At 39.0% G+C, this 15,843-nt stretch overlaps 1 protein-coding gene across 3 annotated transcripts in view; it reads right to left on the minus strand.

Annotated features, from left to right (window-relative positions):
- The window catches only part of cux1.S (cut like homeobox 1 S homeolog), a 249,974-nt gene extending 236,076 nt beyond the window's left edge, over nucleotides 1-13,898 (minus strand). For 2 of the 3 annotated variants that reach the window (XM_018249099.2, XM_018249098.2), the window contains exon 1: nucleotides 13,597-13,898. In XM_018249099.2, coding sequence (XP_018104588.1) covers nucleotides 13,597-13,659 — 63 coding nt within the window. In that variant the 5' untranslated portion in view covers nucleotides 13,660-13,898. The remainder of the gene's footprint in view (nucleotides 1-13,596) is intronic. The other variant, XM_018249101.2, reaches the window with a different exon arrangement.
- Nucleotides 13,899-15,843: the final 1,945 nt, after the last annotated feature.

Genomic DNA, 15,843 nt, shown 5'->3' on the forward strand with positions numbered 1-15,843 from the left:
CCAAGTTTATTCTGAAACGATCGTTTAAATGTTTTATTTGTCTATCAACTAAAAAGACCTTTTAAAGTGATACCGTCTAGTTGAAGCCAGGAAAACTGTGAGTAGCTGGCTGCTTGGCCCTGCAAACAATTGGACAATGGGTACATTCTTTCTGTGAACGATGAAAATTTTCTAACCTGACCAATCGATTTTCTGACTGATGTCAGCCGAAAAATCATCAGATGCACGATTGTATCGTGCCCACTAACCTCACAATAATTTGACAAATCTGTATAGCAATAAAATTGGTCATTAGGGAGAGAAAAATCTGAACGTCTCTGGCCACCTTTATTGTAGTGAGGGAAGGGACAAAACACTAGAATACAAAGCGAATGGGATATGACACTATTGTGCCTTGTCATGCTGAGTGTAACGTCTGCAAATGTGTGGCCCACAATATTTAAGCCAATATGCACCAGTTGTTAAACAGGACAAGGGATCACTGTAGCAAGGGGAGGGGAGGATTTCATATTACAGAGATTGAAAACATATTTTACCTAACAATAAAACAATGTCACATTGTCAAAAGTGATCAAGTTTCAGTTCTCTGAAACACTATTCCATTAGCAACTAAGTAGCAGTTACAACAGCTGAAGTCTCTCATCTTTGTTTTTCACATACAGCTACACAGTACCACTCTATGACATCGAAACAACAAACTTATTTTATTTGGGGCAATGGCACATTGTCACCACAGTAAATCTGCGGGCAACAAAACAATCCCTAGTTTACTTCATAACGGGCCAGCATTAATGCTAAAGAAAAATTTGGAAAACATACACTTCACTTTCTCTTTCCAATGTAACCCCACAAGGAATGCACATGTTTTCCCACTAGTGAGTTACAACACTGCAAGTGGGAAGGAACAAGGGACAAAAGTAAAAGGAGTTGAGGAGCAACACAAGCATGAAAAATGTTCTTGGGGTGCCAAATAAGTGCTGTGATTGGCCATTTGGTAGCCCCTATATGGCTTGTCAACCTACATTGGGGCTCTGTTTGGCAGTGCACCTGGTTTTTATACAACCAAAACTTGTCTCCAAGTCAGGAATTCAAAAATAAGCTTTTGCTTTGAGGCCACTGGGAGCAACATCCAAGGGGTTGGAGAGCAACATGTTACTCACGAGCTACTGGTTGGGGATCACTGCTCTAAACGGTTATGATTTTGCAACATTTAGTTGATACATTTCTCAGCAGCATTTCTGGAATATTAGCAACTATTGTAACAATTTTAAACTGGTAACATTTTGCAACATTTAGTTGATACATTTCTCAGCAGCATTTCTGGAGTATTAGCAACTAGTGTATCATTTTTAAACTGTTACGATTTTGCAACATTTGGTTGATACATTTCTCATCAGCATTTCTGGCATATTAGCAACTATTGTATCAATTCTAACAGCTGCATGTAATAAAACCCAGAGATTCTGTTCAGCAAGACATGTATCAACGAAATGTATCCATTTAGAACAGTTTACAGGGTCGGCGGCCCACCTCCCCTACTTTACACTTCAATATTAGATAAACGGTCACACAGAAAATAGAGAGTCATTGGAAAAGTCGTTATTTCTGGTGATCTATCTGAAAACAACTTGTTGTTTGAAGGTGAACCACCCCTTTAATAGCTAGACGGTCATGTAAACGATGGACCAAATACTTTTGACTGCTTTAACCATCACCATTCCTCCTGAGAGCACTATGGCGTTGCCTAAAGACAGCTTCTTCTGCAGCATTTTCCTTCCAGGTCAATTTCAAGTATTCCAATACATCTGCGATCGATCATCAAGATTTTCACTGCCTTGAAGAGTCTTTGATGTATACAGAAAGTCAATGTTTAGTATATCAGATACAAATAAAGCTCCTCTAAGAAACAGTGGGCAGCACCAAATATTCTACACTTTGGTCGCTGTTCTTCTGCACAGCATGATATATAGGCCCCAAATGCAACACACACAACCAGAAATTCAGAGGTAGCAGACGCTTAGAAATGATATGTAAAAATAAGTCATTCATCGATTGCGTTTTTTCTGTGTTTTTCACTGAGCAATCTCCACTGAAACTGACAGCTGGCCATAGACGCAAAGATCTAATCGTATGAAACAAGGATTCGTACGATTTTCGGACCGTGTGTGGAGAGTCCCGTAATTTTTCGTCCGGCGGAGATCGGACGTTTGGTCGATAGGACAGGTTAAAAGATTTGTCGGCTGCGGGGTAATATCTCTGCATGTATTGCCGATCGTACAATTTTCAGAGGGAGATTGTCACTAGCTTTGGTCGGACATCACTTTCGTACAATTGCTGTCAGGGGCAGAACATCGGCTGATCTGTTCTTTTGTGCTTTATTTGATCGAAATGGTTAGTGGCAGGTCGAGAGATGGAGAAGTCCGATCGTACGTTGATTCGTACGATCGGATCTTTGCATCTGTGGCCAGCTCTACTCCTGGAATTTTTTACCATTGATTTATATGGCTTACAAAAGGTCGGTGTAAATTTAATGTCAAATCTGGCGATAAAAGAAAACACACACCTAGATAAATTTGCCATTTGTTTTACACAGCAGGATAAACAGGCCTTGTGTTTGAGTGTGCACATACCGACACAGAATTCTGGGCCTGTACCACTAATAATTCCAGTTGCCATTTTGCCATACCTGCAAAACTGAAGGGATTTTTGATCATGCTCAGCTCATGATCCACAAATGTGTGTAACATCTGTTAACCGCCTGGGTGAGAGCTATAATATATTTTAACATTCTGTGGTACATAAGAGAACTAAGCTAGAATTCTCACTAAAGGCACATAAGAGTTTCTGTAGAGAATTCACATCAGTAATGAGCTGCGAGTCAGATGAGACCTGCACGTCTTCAAAGTCACATGCATCATTACAGTTCATGATGATTTAGATAAGCAGCTTTCAAGGGGATATTCACCTTCACAAAACTTGTTTTCAAATAGTACGCAACAAAAAAAATTCTATTACAGTTTCTAAAATGTGAGTTTTAGAAACAAATTTTCCCCAGGAGCAGCTCTGTAAAGGGGAATTATCACAAAAATGAAAATTGAATATAAGCTTGATCATACTGAAATAAGAAACTTTGTAAATACAATCAACTGAATATTGAAAGTTACATCCATTATATCTTATAGGGGGACTGCCTTTCAAATAACTGATTCCAGTACAAACAAAATAACTTAATTTTTGCACAAATTCTGCATGTAGAAAGACAGGATTTCTGGTGATTTTAATAGAATGAGCTCTTATACATCTTCTATGTAAAAGGAGCCCCCCCTCCCTATAAGATATATTGGATCTGTCAATGAATATCTAACACCCAGCTGCTGCATGAAGACAGAATGAAGACAAACAGATGCTGAGAGAGGAATAGTGAAGATGAATTCAATTATTTCAGAACCAGTGCAAACTTTTTAATTGATTTAATTTAGAAAGTTTCTTATTTCACTATACTGTATATACTAAATATATATTACATTTTCATTTTTGCAATAGTTCCCCTTGAACTTTCTAAACCGTTAACAGTTTGATCCATTTGTTGATGCATAGCTCAGCACCAGTACCTACTGAGCATGCTCATGGAACTATGTCACAGAGCAACTATTTGATCAATTAGTTGCTGGCACCTCTCGCCAAAAGTTAGGCACCCCTAAGTGACTACTTTAACTTACCTGTGTAGCAATAGCGGAAATTGAAAAAAGGATATATGGCACAGGTTAAATGGTGGACAACAGATAACACCATTATGTTCTACAGAGCTTATCTGCTAACTGCTGTGTAACCGAAACCTTTTCTCCATTGAATGGCTGCCCACATTGCTACACATCAGCTTATTTATATAAACTATAGTAGTGATTCTGAAGCAAACACATCAGTTTCATCAGTGCAGGGCAACACTGCATTATAGTTTTGTTACTTTAAAACATTTTCACTTTTTGATGTTACTGTTCCTTTAACACCCACTTGTTTATATGCTAGATATGAGCAGCAAAACATAAAAACCAAAAATCAATTAATTCAAATATAATCAGGCACAATGTAAGACTTGCCTGCTTGGCTTATGGCACAACTAGTCATGGGCATAACAATAAAAATGGAAAAACCATCCAAGTCTAGACTGGTGTAAAATAGGTTTCAAAATATTATGTTTTTAAAAACAATCAACAGATAATAATATATAATAGGTAGACCCCTGTTATTTCTGCATAATCTAGTCTGCAAACAATTAGGGATGCACTGAATCCACTATTTTGGATTTGGCCGAACCCCCGAATCCTTTGTAAAAGATTCGGCCGAATACTGTACCGAATCCGAAGGGAAAGGGGAAAAATGTTTTACTTTCTTGTTTTGTAACAAAAATTCACGCGATTTCCCTTCCCACCCCCAATTTTCATATGCAAATTAGGATTCGGTTTGGCCAGGCAGAAGGATTCGGCCGAATCCAAATCCTGCTGAAAAAGGCCGAATCCTGGCCGAATCCGGAACCGAAATCCTGGATTCGGTGCATCCCTACAAACAATATGCCATCTCCAGCAAATTGCTGCACACATGAAACATATTTCATGCACTACAGGACATACAAAACACTAATGAAATATATAAGGATGCACCATAGGCTAAAAGGCAAAGTTTTCTTTCCTAGTGGCAGATATTTGCTAAAAGATACAGTTCTGTTACTTAAATCAGCATATAAATTAACATGTAAAAATGAGATAAATAGATAAGATCATGGAAGTTCCCATACAATATATTATATGCTATTCTTCCACACTATATTTCCCAAATTCCACTGCCCGTTTATACATATATGCTTTGCAATGAGCTATAACTTAAAACTGCTATTGAAAAAGGTCAGAGATTTCATCCATTATAAAACACGAACTGCATTTTTTTTTTTTTACTTTAACAGCGACTATAATTATCAGACACATACAGATTGGGAAAGCAGGCTCAGAGTATTATGACAGGTGTCACGTATTTTATTGTCTGGCAGAAACAGTACTTGGATATGTTTATGGCACTGACTCTTTTGCAGACTCTGATATTGTAACTTACAATGTGAAATGCATTGCTAACTTGAATAGTTTGAGAGAATAATCTGGTTGGATACACCTGCATGCCTCAATTAAATGTTATTATCAACAAGCTGACATCCTTGAATTGTTGTGATTTCTAAAAACAATATATTGAAATTTCATTCCTGTTTCTTGTAAGGGTTTGCTATGCAGTGTTTCTTTTCCCTCTTTCACCAGACAGCAATAAAAGAGTTAATTAGTCCAAGGCTCCCATATTTTTTTTTTTTAAGAGCCAATTAACCTTCCCACGTGTTTTTGAAGTGTGGGAGGAATATGGAGCCAAATAATAGCATCAATTATAACTGGTGCTATGTAACGTCACTAATATCACAGGGTATCTCAACATTTGTAAAGTATCAGAAGAATTGTACTTTAAAATAAGTATATCAGAAGCCGCCTTAACATTCCATAAACCACCCAACCTTTATAAAAACCAGTGGGATGAAGCCTCAAGAGGGTATGAAACGCGTATGGCAGAATACCATGGGGTCTGTATGTTTATTCTTTTAATATGACTTTTGAATAAAAGTAGAGTTTTATGGAAGTATGAATTACGGGATACTTTTTACATTTTTGATTAATGTACCCTTGGAACTGGGGGTGTTTCCCGTTAACCATGGCTCCCTGTTTTGACTGGCCGTCGCTATCCCAGTATGTAAATATGCTTTTTTTCATTGCCTGAAGCCTCATGCCTTAATATAGTCATGCAACATCTTTGGGACTTCTAATATATATTTAGGAGAGGAGGTGCATTATTCCATGTAAATATTTACAGCACTCCACAAGAAGAACAAGATAATGTCTAAGAGTCAAACTGAAGAATCTAAAATTGGTTAATAATGAACCAAAGATACAATTTAAAGAAAAAAAGATAAAATGCATGAGAGGTGGTAAGTTGTTGCATCCCAGAGTCATTTTAGCCACTTATATTGTCCCTATTTGTTCTGGTATTCCAGACAATCCCTGAGCTTTAGGATGCTTTAGACCAGTGATCCCCAACCAGTAGTTTGTGAGCAACATGTTGCTCTCCAGCTCCTTGGATGTTGCTCCCAGTGGCCTCAAAGCAGGCGCTTATTTTTTAATTCCAGGCTTGGAGGCAAGTTTTGGTTGTATAAAAACCAGGTGCACTGCCAGAGTCTCAATGTAGGTTGACAATCCACATAGGGGCTACCAAATGGCCAGTCACAGCACTTATTTGGCACCCCAAGATGCTTTTGTTGCTCCCCATCTCATTTTACTTCTGAATGTTGCTCACAGGTTCAAAAGGGTGGGGATCCCTGCTTTAGACACTGGAAAAGTATGGTGGCGCAACCAAGAACATGTACCACATTCTGGAGCAGATTTTGAAGAAGAATGCTGGCAACTAGAATGACTGGCGGATTCCTAACAACGTAGTACACCACACCACAGTTCTATATTTAGTTCTACTTCAATTATAGCTGAATTTCTTTTAAATAGAATTAAATGTATTAAAGGGGATCATGGAGACCCACCATAAACATAACAGGAAACAATATTTGGGTCCTTACCCATAGGTTTAAAATCCCTGGTCTGATGCCATTTTAATTTCCCCAAAGTTAAAAACAGAGTAAAGATCACAATGCATTGCATGGCTTTGATAGACTCTTCCATATATGGGGCATAATCTGAAGGGATAGATCAGGTATCACTTGGTTAAAATACATTTGGTTCACTGAGGTATTCAGTCCCCTTTTATTCACTCTCCTATCCAGTTCTCAACTAAGCAGGGAAAAGGTTTATAACGGTCAGTATTAAGTCACTTTATATGGGGAAAGACAAGGGAATTTGTATTGATAAAATACATTAAAAAGATTACATGTATGTCTGTTTCCCACCTAATAGAAAGTGATTGAGAAAGTGAATTCCAGCTTATCAGAAAAGCAACAGTAGGAATGCCTCATACAGTCACGGTGGGTTTTAACCTTACATAAATATTTTCTAGGCACTTCACCTTTCAATTTCACATATCATCAATGCTTTCAGCTACAAAGGTGCTAAAATAAGCAGTTATTTTATGTAGAGTGAATTGTAGAAAAAAATCTTAATTTTATCTTTATGTGCCTCCAAGATACTACTACTGATATGGCAACTGTCGCAGTATATCTAACTTTGGCCATGTCATATACAAAAGTCTAAATCATCTGTTTTGTCCTATTTTGACACTTTAAGTACTTTTGACCTAAAAAAAATCAAGTGCATTACTCCAATTGTGTTGCTACAATTATCAAATTGTAATGGAGCCCCTTAGACTTTCATTGGCTTAATATGAATGCTGACAACAGAAAATAAACTTATATTTATATCTTATAATATCATTATCTTTGAATGTCACTTGTAATTTTGCCATAATAGTATTTGCCTGATGCTTTTACATTACCTTTCTTACCTCCCATGCCCCTCTATGAGGGGCTGCCATATTTGTACAGCAGTAGTCGATTAACATTAGAAACTCTGACAGGTTTAGAAGGGACAGTCAGGTTGGCAAAACAGGTTTAGGAACTTCAAGTAACAATTACTTACAAAAGCAGAACTATCAATGAAAAATGATCAATATGACCTATAGGTAAATTTTAATGTAGATTAATATTTTGAAAATATTTTTGGGTGTCAGTATCACTTTAAGCTTTTTCATCAACTTTATGAAATGGGTTTGGTGTTAGAATTCAGTGATGCTTACAGCAAACAATTGAATTTCACTGGTCTGAGCTGAAGAACATTCTCTGAATTTCAGCACATCTCCCAGTGTGGCTTTTCTTCAAAGTGCTGAGAAATGCCAGAAACCCCAATTCAACATTTGCAAAACCAACAAAGTTTAAGTTAAAAAAATCATAGCTGAATTTGACAAAATAAGGCTGATGGCACATGAGCCACATTTGTAATTGGTTGAAAAGATGACGGAACTGCCAATTCCGCTTCCTATTCAATTGAATTGGAAATGATTGACAGCACTGGAACTTTGTCTTAGACTGCCAGGCATTTTGAGCTAAATTTCAAGATAGGATTGATGTATACCTCAATAGTAAAAACCATGGAGGGGGAAAAAAACTGACAAATTGACTGCTGGACTGGGGAGACACCATTCATTTTAGAGGCTTAATTATCTGTATTTAAGTCTAAGACAAATATTGGTCTGCACTTTTTGTAGCTTTTGAATTACTAGTTGCATTTTTTTTTTTTGCTCTGCAGCTTACAAGCTTAATATTTAATTGTATCTAGGTAAGTTTCTCGCAAACACAGAGCAGGTTTGAAATCAAAATGGCAGATTAATAAAAAAAAAAGGGCCTAAAAATAAGCAATAAGAACAACAACAGCAATACAGCTCAAGAAGCAGCCCGTCAGTCACTTTATATTTTTTTTTTTTTTTTTGATGCCAGGGTCAGTGACCCCAGCAAAAAGAAAGCACTTTCAGCTGCAGTCTGAAAAGAGCCAGAAAAGGAAGGCTAAAAGTTTGAGAACTCAAGAAATAATGACAACAAACTGAGAAAAATGTTTAGAAATACTCTATCCATAACATAAGTTAATATAAATTAGAACACCCCCATAAATTACAATAATAAATACCTCCTTGTGCAAACCAAGATGAAAAATAATGATTATTCAGTTATGAAACTTTAGAACTGCTAAAGAGTTGATGTAATTTAAGAAGTTAATATCATGACAAATGTGTTTAGTGCTTTAATTGCAAATGTTATTCCTTTATTTGTAATATAACATTCCCACAAAAAAGTAACAGACGAAGCAAAGTGAAAAAACAATTCCCAGGCATGACTAAAATATCCTTTACAGCGTTTATATATTTTTATAGAGCATATCCCTTTGCAAAATACATTTCTAGGTCATAAAGCAACACACACAAGTTTTTTCCAACCCATCAAAGTTGATTCAAATTAGGGTTTGCTGAAGCTATAGATAGGCCATACATATGAAAATTGATCTGTATACAGAACACAAGGAATTTGGGCTTTTTGGACACAATTTTGTTATAGTATGCGTGCACATAATGATCAACTATGGTAAGGCAAATTCAGCATCCGCTTTATGTTTGTGATCGCTTGCATGGAAAACAAATTATTTTCTTTTGAACCTTTCAACACAAACACTTGTACATTTTTCCATGCTAGAATGAATATAGACCTTCATAACTGCACATGCAGTTAGAAAAAAAAACAACCCAGAATACAAGGATTGTAAGCTCTGCAGCACAGAAGTCTCTCCCCTCGTCACAACACTTAGCACTTAATCTTGAATGTAAAACGTATTTATTATGAGAAGCATTAAAGTAGTTATTTGTGTGTGTGTATAAACACATACAAACAAATCAAAAGGCAAGTAATAGCAGAGAACATCCTCCAATGCAAAATATGATGTTTCTCATAAAATGCTCTCTACAATACCAGCAAGGGATCCGTTATCCAGAAAGCTCCAACAAACAATTCCTCATTTGTGACAAAATGCTGTAATATGCTTTAAAATGCTGTAATAATGAGACACCACATTTTCTTAAATAAATAAGCTAGCACAAATCCATGATAGTAAGGCTATTGTTCAGCCATTTATTTTAATGTTTAAATGTTTAGCGGCCCTACGGAACGGCACTCCTTAATACAGAAAGACCCCTTATACTGAAAACCCCAGGTCCCAAGCATACCAGATTATCCATGTATATACAGAGGGTAAATGCTTTCTCTAGTTTACAGACATGGCAAAACAAGAGGTTGACAATCTACAGATGATTTTCACTGCTAATGAACAGTTTGCTTCACTAATAAGACTGCTGCAGGAAGTCTCCCCACAACATCTAAACAAGGTGTCCCAATAACTTGCCAAATAGTAAACAGAACATAGTCTAGATGCCACCTTACCCATTTTGTCAACGATTAGAGAGATGGCCCAAAATGTTATCTATACAAGCCTTGAGTATGTTTGAAGCTATTAAATGAATACACTTTCTAAACAGAGGATCAATAACAAAGCCTGCTTGGTTTAGCTTTAATGTGCCTGTTTCAAATGTATTACGTGTCACAAACATGGAGGGGGGATGATTACTCCCAAGTCAAAACAGCTTACCAACTCAAGGGCCAGTGTTAGAACGTGGGGGGAGGGGTATCACCGCTAAATCAACAATACACAGTGTGTTCCTCCAGTTGTTTGTAAGCTATACCACCCAGTCAGCCCTGACAGTCTAAGGGTGCTGAGGACTGTAATACAACTGCTGGGGGACCTTGCAGGTTGGCCACACCTGATATAACTATTTAAAATGTTTAATCTTTAAACAATACATGATGTAAACTTCCACCAAGGAGATTTTGTTGTCTACTGTCAGCAGAATAATGTCCTTACGGCCCATAAAAAAGATGGAAGAATTCCATGACTCTTAAATAATGTTCCTACCATGTTAAAATAATGAATGCGTTTGGTTTCAATTATATCCAAGAGAGTGTAAATAATGGTGCTAACCCTAGTCCCATCTGCAAGGAGAGAGACCCTAACATGTTCCTGCTTATCTAAAAACATTATTTCAGATTTCGGCATCTGGATCTCGTTTTGAGTACTCCACCTGGTTTTCCAGGCACAGGATTATAAAGTCTGAATACAGCCCACTTCTCTTTGTAAAAGTCTGTAAAACAATATAAACAGAAGGTGCTATAAATAAACCCATAAGGTCAACTGTGCCTTCTCCCATCAGACCATTTATTTGTTGAGACATCAATATTTAAATACTTAGTGGCCTTTTTCTACGCCTTATTTGATACACTGTAATAAACTGAGGGATACGTGCTCTGGACTTGTGATTCACGCTGATGTGTTTGTTTTTCTTTGGGCTTCTTTCTAAACCTTGTATTGAAACAAGGCTGCTCACTCATATGAAATGTGAGACCCTTCACCTTCTCTATTCGGACTATGATTAATGGGTTTCAATTTAACAAAGACACAATCGTGATCTTTGTGCAGTTGACAAAATGCAATCTATAATCCTTACAAAAACTATTATTTCAAGGACAACAGACCATGTATTCCCATTTCTTGATTTCCACACCTACATGTTTGTTCCGACTGAATAAATTAAATGTGTGCACACATTTTGTTTCACACTCCATTATTTCTAATTAGGCTTTTTGGAGCCTTTACATATTTTGCAACCCTACATGATGATATCAGTCACCATACATTTCCCCCAACCAAATAAAACACGAATAATCAGTTATTTAAGAAAGGTGTATTTTATATATAATTCTCTTTAAATTTAAGAAACATGATCAGGTATAAATGTCACTCTGAGCAGCAGTTTCAAACAAGTCACTATATAAAAATACTTCGGACAACATTAATGCTGCAAAAAATATGTAACTTAAGTTAAAAGCACTTCATGTCGCTACAGTAAAATGTATTAGTTTGCCCTTGTGTAACTAAACAGTGAAGATCTATTGAGCCGAGTCATGACTTTGTAGCCCAGACCTGTACTTTTTCAGTCTTTCACACAATAATAACAGGAACTGGTTTGGTAAAGACAATCAAAACAACCACGGGTGGAAAAAAAAAAACCCTATCGGACTTTAGGCTTTGAAAAAATAATACAGACTATACAATCATGTATATGTTGTATAAAAATCAATTTGTGAGCCTTAATACAAAGTAAAGCTTACATTTACACTACAGGAAAAATAGTTATTTTTTAACAATAAGTAGGTTTATATGATAATTGACATTTGCCAACTCTGTTCAGAATGAAAAACATCAGAAACAATGTGTTACACAGTACGAAGTTTATGGGATTTTATTTCTAATCCTTACACAAAACTGGGTCATCACCAATATTTACATGCAGCCATCATTACTGTAATGAGACAAAAGGTAACGTGCCCAATCACTGTTTACACTATCCTACAATATCAACCATTACTCATCTTAAACAGAACGGATAGAAAAACAGGTACCAATAACAATTCGAAAAATATCACATGCGATTGGGCTTTCATCGCTGAAAAGTTCAAGCAGAACTGGATTATGTTAACAAAAGGATACCAGATGGTACAGTATAAAGTCGTAAATGAGCAAAATGTTAAAAATCGACGCTGCCACTCACCCGATAATGGTTACCCTGATATAAATATGCCCGATATAGTTACCTATTAAGGGTTTTGAGTTTTTGCCACTCATTTTTCTTCCCTATAACATTGATGTTATGTGTCCACATAGTCTACCTATTTCGTTTACATCTACAACACCAGAAGAAGTCGCAGAATGAATCTGTACGGCATCGTAATCTCAATAAGTCTAAGGCCTCATTCACACTACACAGATCAGCTTGCTTTCTGTCAGGTTACAGCACCGCCGCATCACCAGACAAGACGGTCGAAGCATGAAGCATGCACAACACTTGTCAGTTCTGATGTTAATGTTATTTCACATTACAACGTAAGAAATCTGACAGCAACAAAAAAAGGCAACTTGGCTTAAATTTCCATACGACTCTACAGAGATGAATGAGGCCGTCGGTCGAACGACTGGTGACGCACAAAGTTGCAGTCTGCTACGACTCCTTCCAGTACTTACAGTCCGTATCTAAAGTGTGACCAGACCCAGAACATGCCTGATATAGGAAATACGAAGGCTCCTTCAGGCTTCTTAAAATTCCCACCTTCCTCCAAACAAAACCTTAGAGAATAAGAATCCCTACAGAACTCGTGAGGTAAAAAAAAAAACAAAAACACATGCCTAGGAAAGCAAAGACAAAAATATAGAATCACACTGGATAATTCAAAATCTATTATTTGGTCCTTCTGAAATTTCCCTTTATAAAAAGCATCCAAGCAAGAAATCCCACAAAAGTCAAATGATAAGCATCACCCCCTGTGCAGGAAATAGCAGAAAGCAAAGGGCAATATATAGAATTCTTTTAATTGTGTCCTTTATAAAGTTTCTTCCTCAAAATGTGAGTGGGAAGCAGCGGGCTGTGCGACTGTAGCTCAGAGCCTGATGTAGGGAAGGAGGAGGGAGAAGCAGTAGCAGCAGCTCAGTCTGGCACCACAGCGCCACCACCATCAGCAAAGCCAAACAAGCAGGGAAATTAGGCAAGTTCAATAAAAGAGCGGAGGGAGAGGGGGGGAAAAAAAGTACAATAAAAAAATAAACTTGAAGAGGTGTAAAGGTGTTGGGGGTAAAAGAGGGGTCCCCACCGAGCCGGGCCCTCGGTAAAAGCAAAGGGGACACGGGAGAGGAAGCGGGGGAGAGGAAGAGAGCGGCGCCACAGAGCCGGCGCCATCTTGGCTGATCGATGAATTGAACAAAGAGGATCAATTTCTGATAAAACGTTATCAATGAGAGCGGCCGGGAAACCGGCGATTTTGCCCCAGTCCCTGGCCGCGGAGAGGGCCCCGGAACGGACGATTGGGAAGCGGGGAGAGAGCGGCACAGGGTGAGACAGAAGAAAGGGAAAGAAAAGGGAGCTGACCTGCAGCTGCTGTAAATCAAAGCGCTTCCAATATTGAAACATCGATCCCGCATTGGCCGCCATCTTGAGACATATTGAGACGGAGTGAGAGGCTGATAGAGAGGGGGCTGGAGTTCAGGAGCAAAGCGGCGGAGGAGGGGGAAAGGAAGGAGGGAGGGAGCAAGAGCAAAACACGGAGCGGACTTCCACACCCACCCTCCCTCTTTCCCTCTGCCGGCGCCGAGCAGCTCTTGCCGGCTTCTCTGTCCATCACAAACCCTCCAATTGTACCGGGGCTTCCCTGTCATAACTCCCGCCAGCTAAGCGCTCTGCGGCCGCGGCTTCATTGCGGCCTCCAGTCTGTGCGGCTGTCGCACGTTGGGCAGCGGGAGGCACCTGAACTAGATTCACCCGGCACTTTCACACTAGTTTTATTGAGTTAAAGGCTCTGGATATCACTGGAAATTTGTTTCTGTCAGAAGCATCAAGTCCGTGCTATAACAAACATTTATTTCTGACCAAATGCGTATTTGCAGAGAACCCCAGAGAAATTATTTCTCCACATAGAACTTTATGTTGAGTTATAGAGCTTTACTGTTTGGTTTTATAAATTCTAGGCACAGCCAGGTCATTTCAAAGTTACAAAGCAAAGTAAGTGGCAAATCTGCCTATAATATATATACAGCAATTTTAAGGGAATAGAACCTGCAGAAATTGTTACCCAATCCCTATGGAAATTGCAAATTCCATAGGGATTGGGTAACAATTTGCTGGTAATTGCCCCTCAGTTAAAGGTGGCCATAGAAGCAAAAATCCTATCGTACGAATTGAGGATTCGTACGATTTTCGGACCGTGTGGAGAGTCCCGACATTTTTCGTCCGGCAGAGATCGGTAATTTGGTCGATCGTACAGGTTTGATTTTGTCCCAACCGATCCCGCCGGAGCCCGTGCGCTCTCATCGTAATCTGATCGTTCGGCCATAGGACTGAACTTTCAGATTACCCCCGATGTAGCCATGCCCGTTTGTGGTATATCGGGGAAAGACTCGTTTGGCGATGTCACCAAACGAGCAGATCTTTTAGTCTATGGCCACCTAACACTTTTCATAATTGGCAGGATCTTGCAGGTTAGGAAATTATCCAGAGCACACCTATAATCACCTGACCCAATGTTACATCAAGGTTCTGGCAGTTACCTTTAGGGCAGAGACACACGGGGAGAAATCTTCTCTTCTTTGGGGCGACTAATCTCCCCGAACTGCCTTCCCGCCGGCTAGAATCTAATTCGTCAACGGGATGGCACTCAGAGCGCTTCATTTTCTGGTCGTTCTAAGTTTTTTCGTGAGGCAACTTCGGCAGCTCCTCAGAAGTTACCAGGGGCGGGAAAAAGCCGCTCCTGGTAACTATAAGAGCCAAATTTCCTTTCCATTTTTTAAACCGGAAACTCGGCTTTTGTAGCAAAGAGAGCGCAATTTCGCTCTCTTTGCTAGGGATGCACCCTGGACCCCAGTTGGCGATTTAAAGGTAAGCATGATGGGTAGGGGAGGGCCGCATTTAGTACGCCGCCTCAGGTCGGCGTTACATGCTGAAACGTGCATGGCCATCCTACCGGCGATTTAGATTCTAAGGTTAGGGGCACACGGCGCGATTTCGCCGCGATTCTGCGCTAAGCGAGTTGTCGCTGCGTTTTTTAAGCCGAAATAGCTTTGCTAACTTTGGCGCTGGCGTCAATGCAAATCGCGGCGAAATCGCTGCGCTAATTCACACGCGGCGATTCATTTTCTATTGTCGTCCGAAGTTGCCTCGCTGGGCGTTTCCGGGCGACAGTAGAAAAAGCATCGCCGCGTGTGAATTAGCGCAGCGATTTCGCCGCGATTTGCATTGACGCCAGCGCCAAAGTTAGCAAAGCTATTTCGGCTTAAAAAACGCAGCGACAACTCGCCCAGCGCAGAATCGCGGCGAAATCGCGCCGTGTGCCCCTAGCCTAAAGCATTTCGGGGAGATTAGTCGACGGGCAACTAATCTCTACGTATGTCTCTGCCCTAAATGTTATAGCAGTTATCCTTGCAGTTGTAGAATCTATTATCTGGAATATTTGTAACCTGGGATTTTCTGAAGAAGGGATCTTTCCGTAATTTGGATCACTATACATTGTCTGCTAAAAATGCTTTAGAAAAAGACCAAATCGGACTGTTTGGCCACCAACATGGATTTGTTAGCATAGGTCTGTTTTGTCATTGCAAAGAAAATAATTAAATAAAAATGATT

Source organism: Xenopus laevis, chromosome 2S, assembly GCF_017654675.1.
Source record: "Xenopus laevis strain J_2021 chromosome 2S, Xenopus_laevis_v10.1, whole genome shotgun sequence".
Classification (NCBI taxonomy): domain Eukaryota; kingdom Metazoa; phylum Chordata; class Amphibia; order Anura; family Pipidae; genus Xenopus; species Xenopus laevis.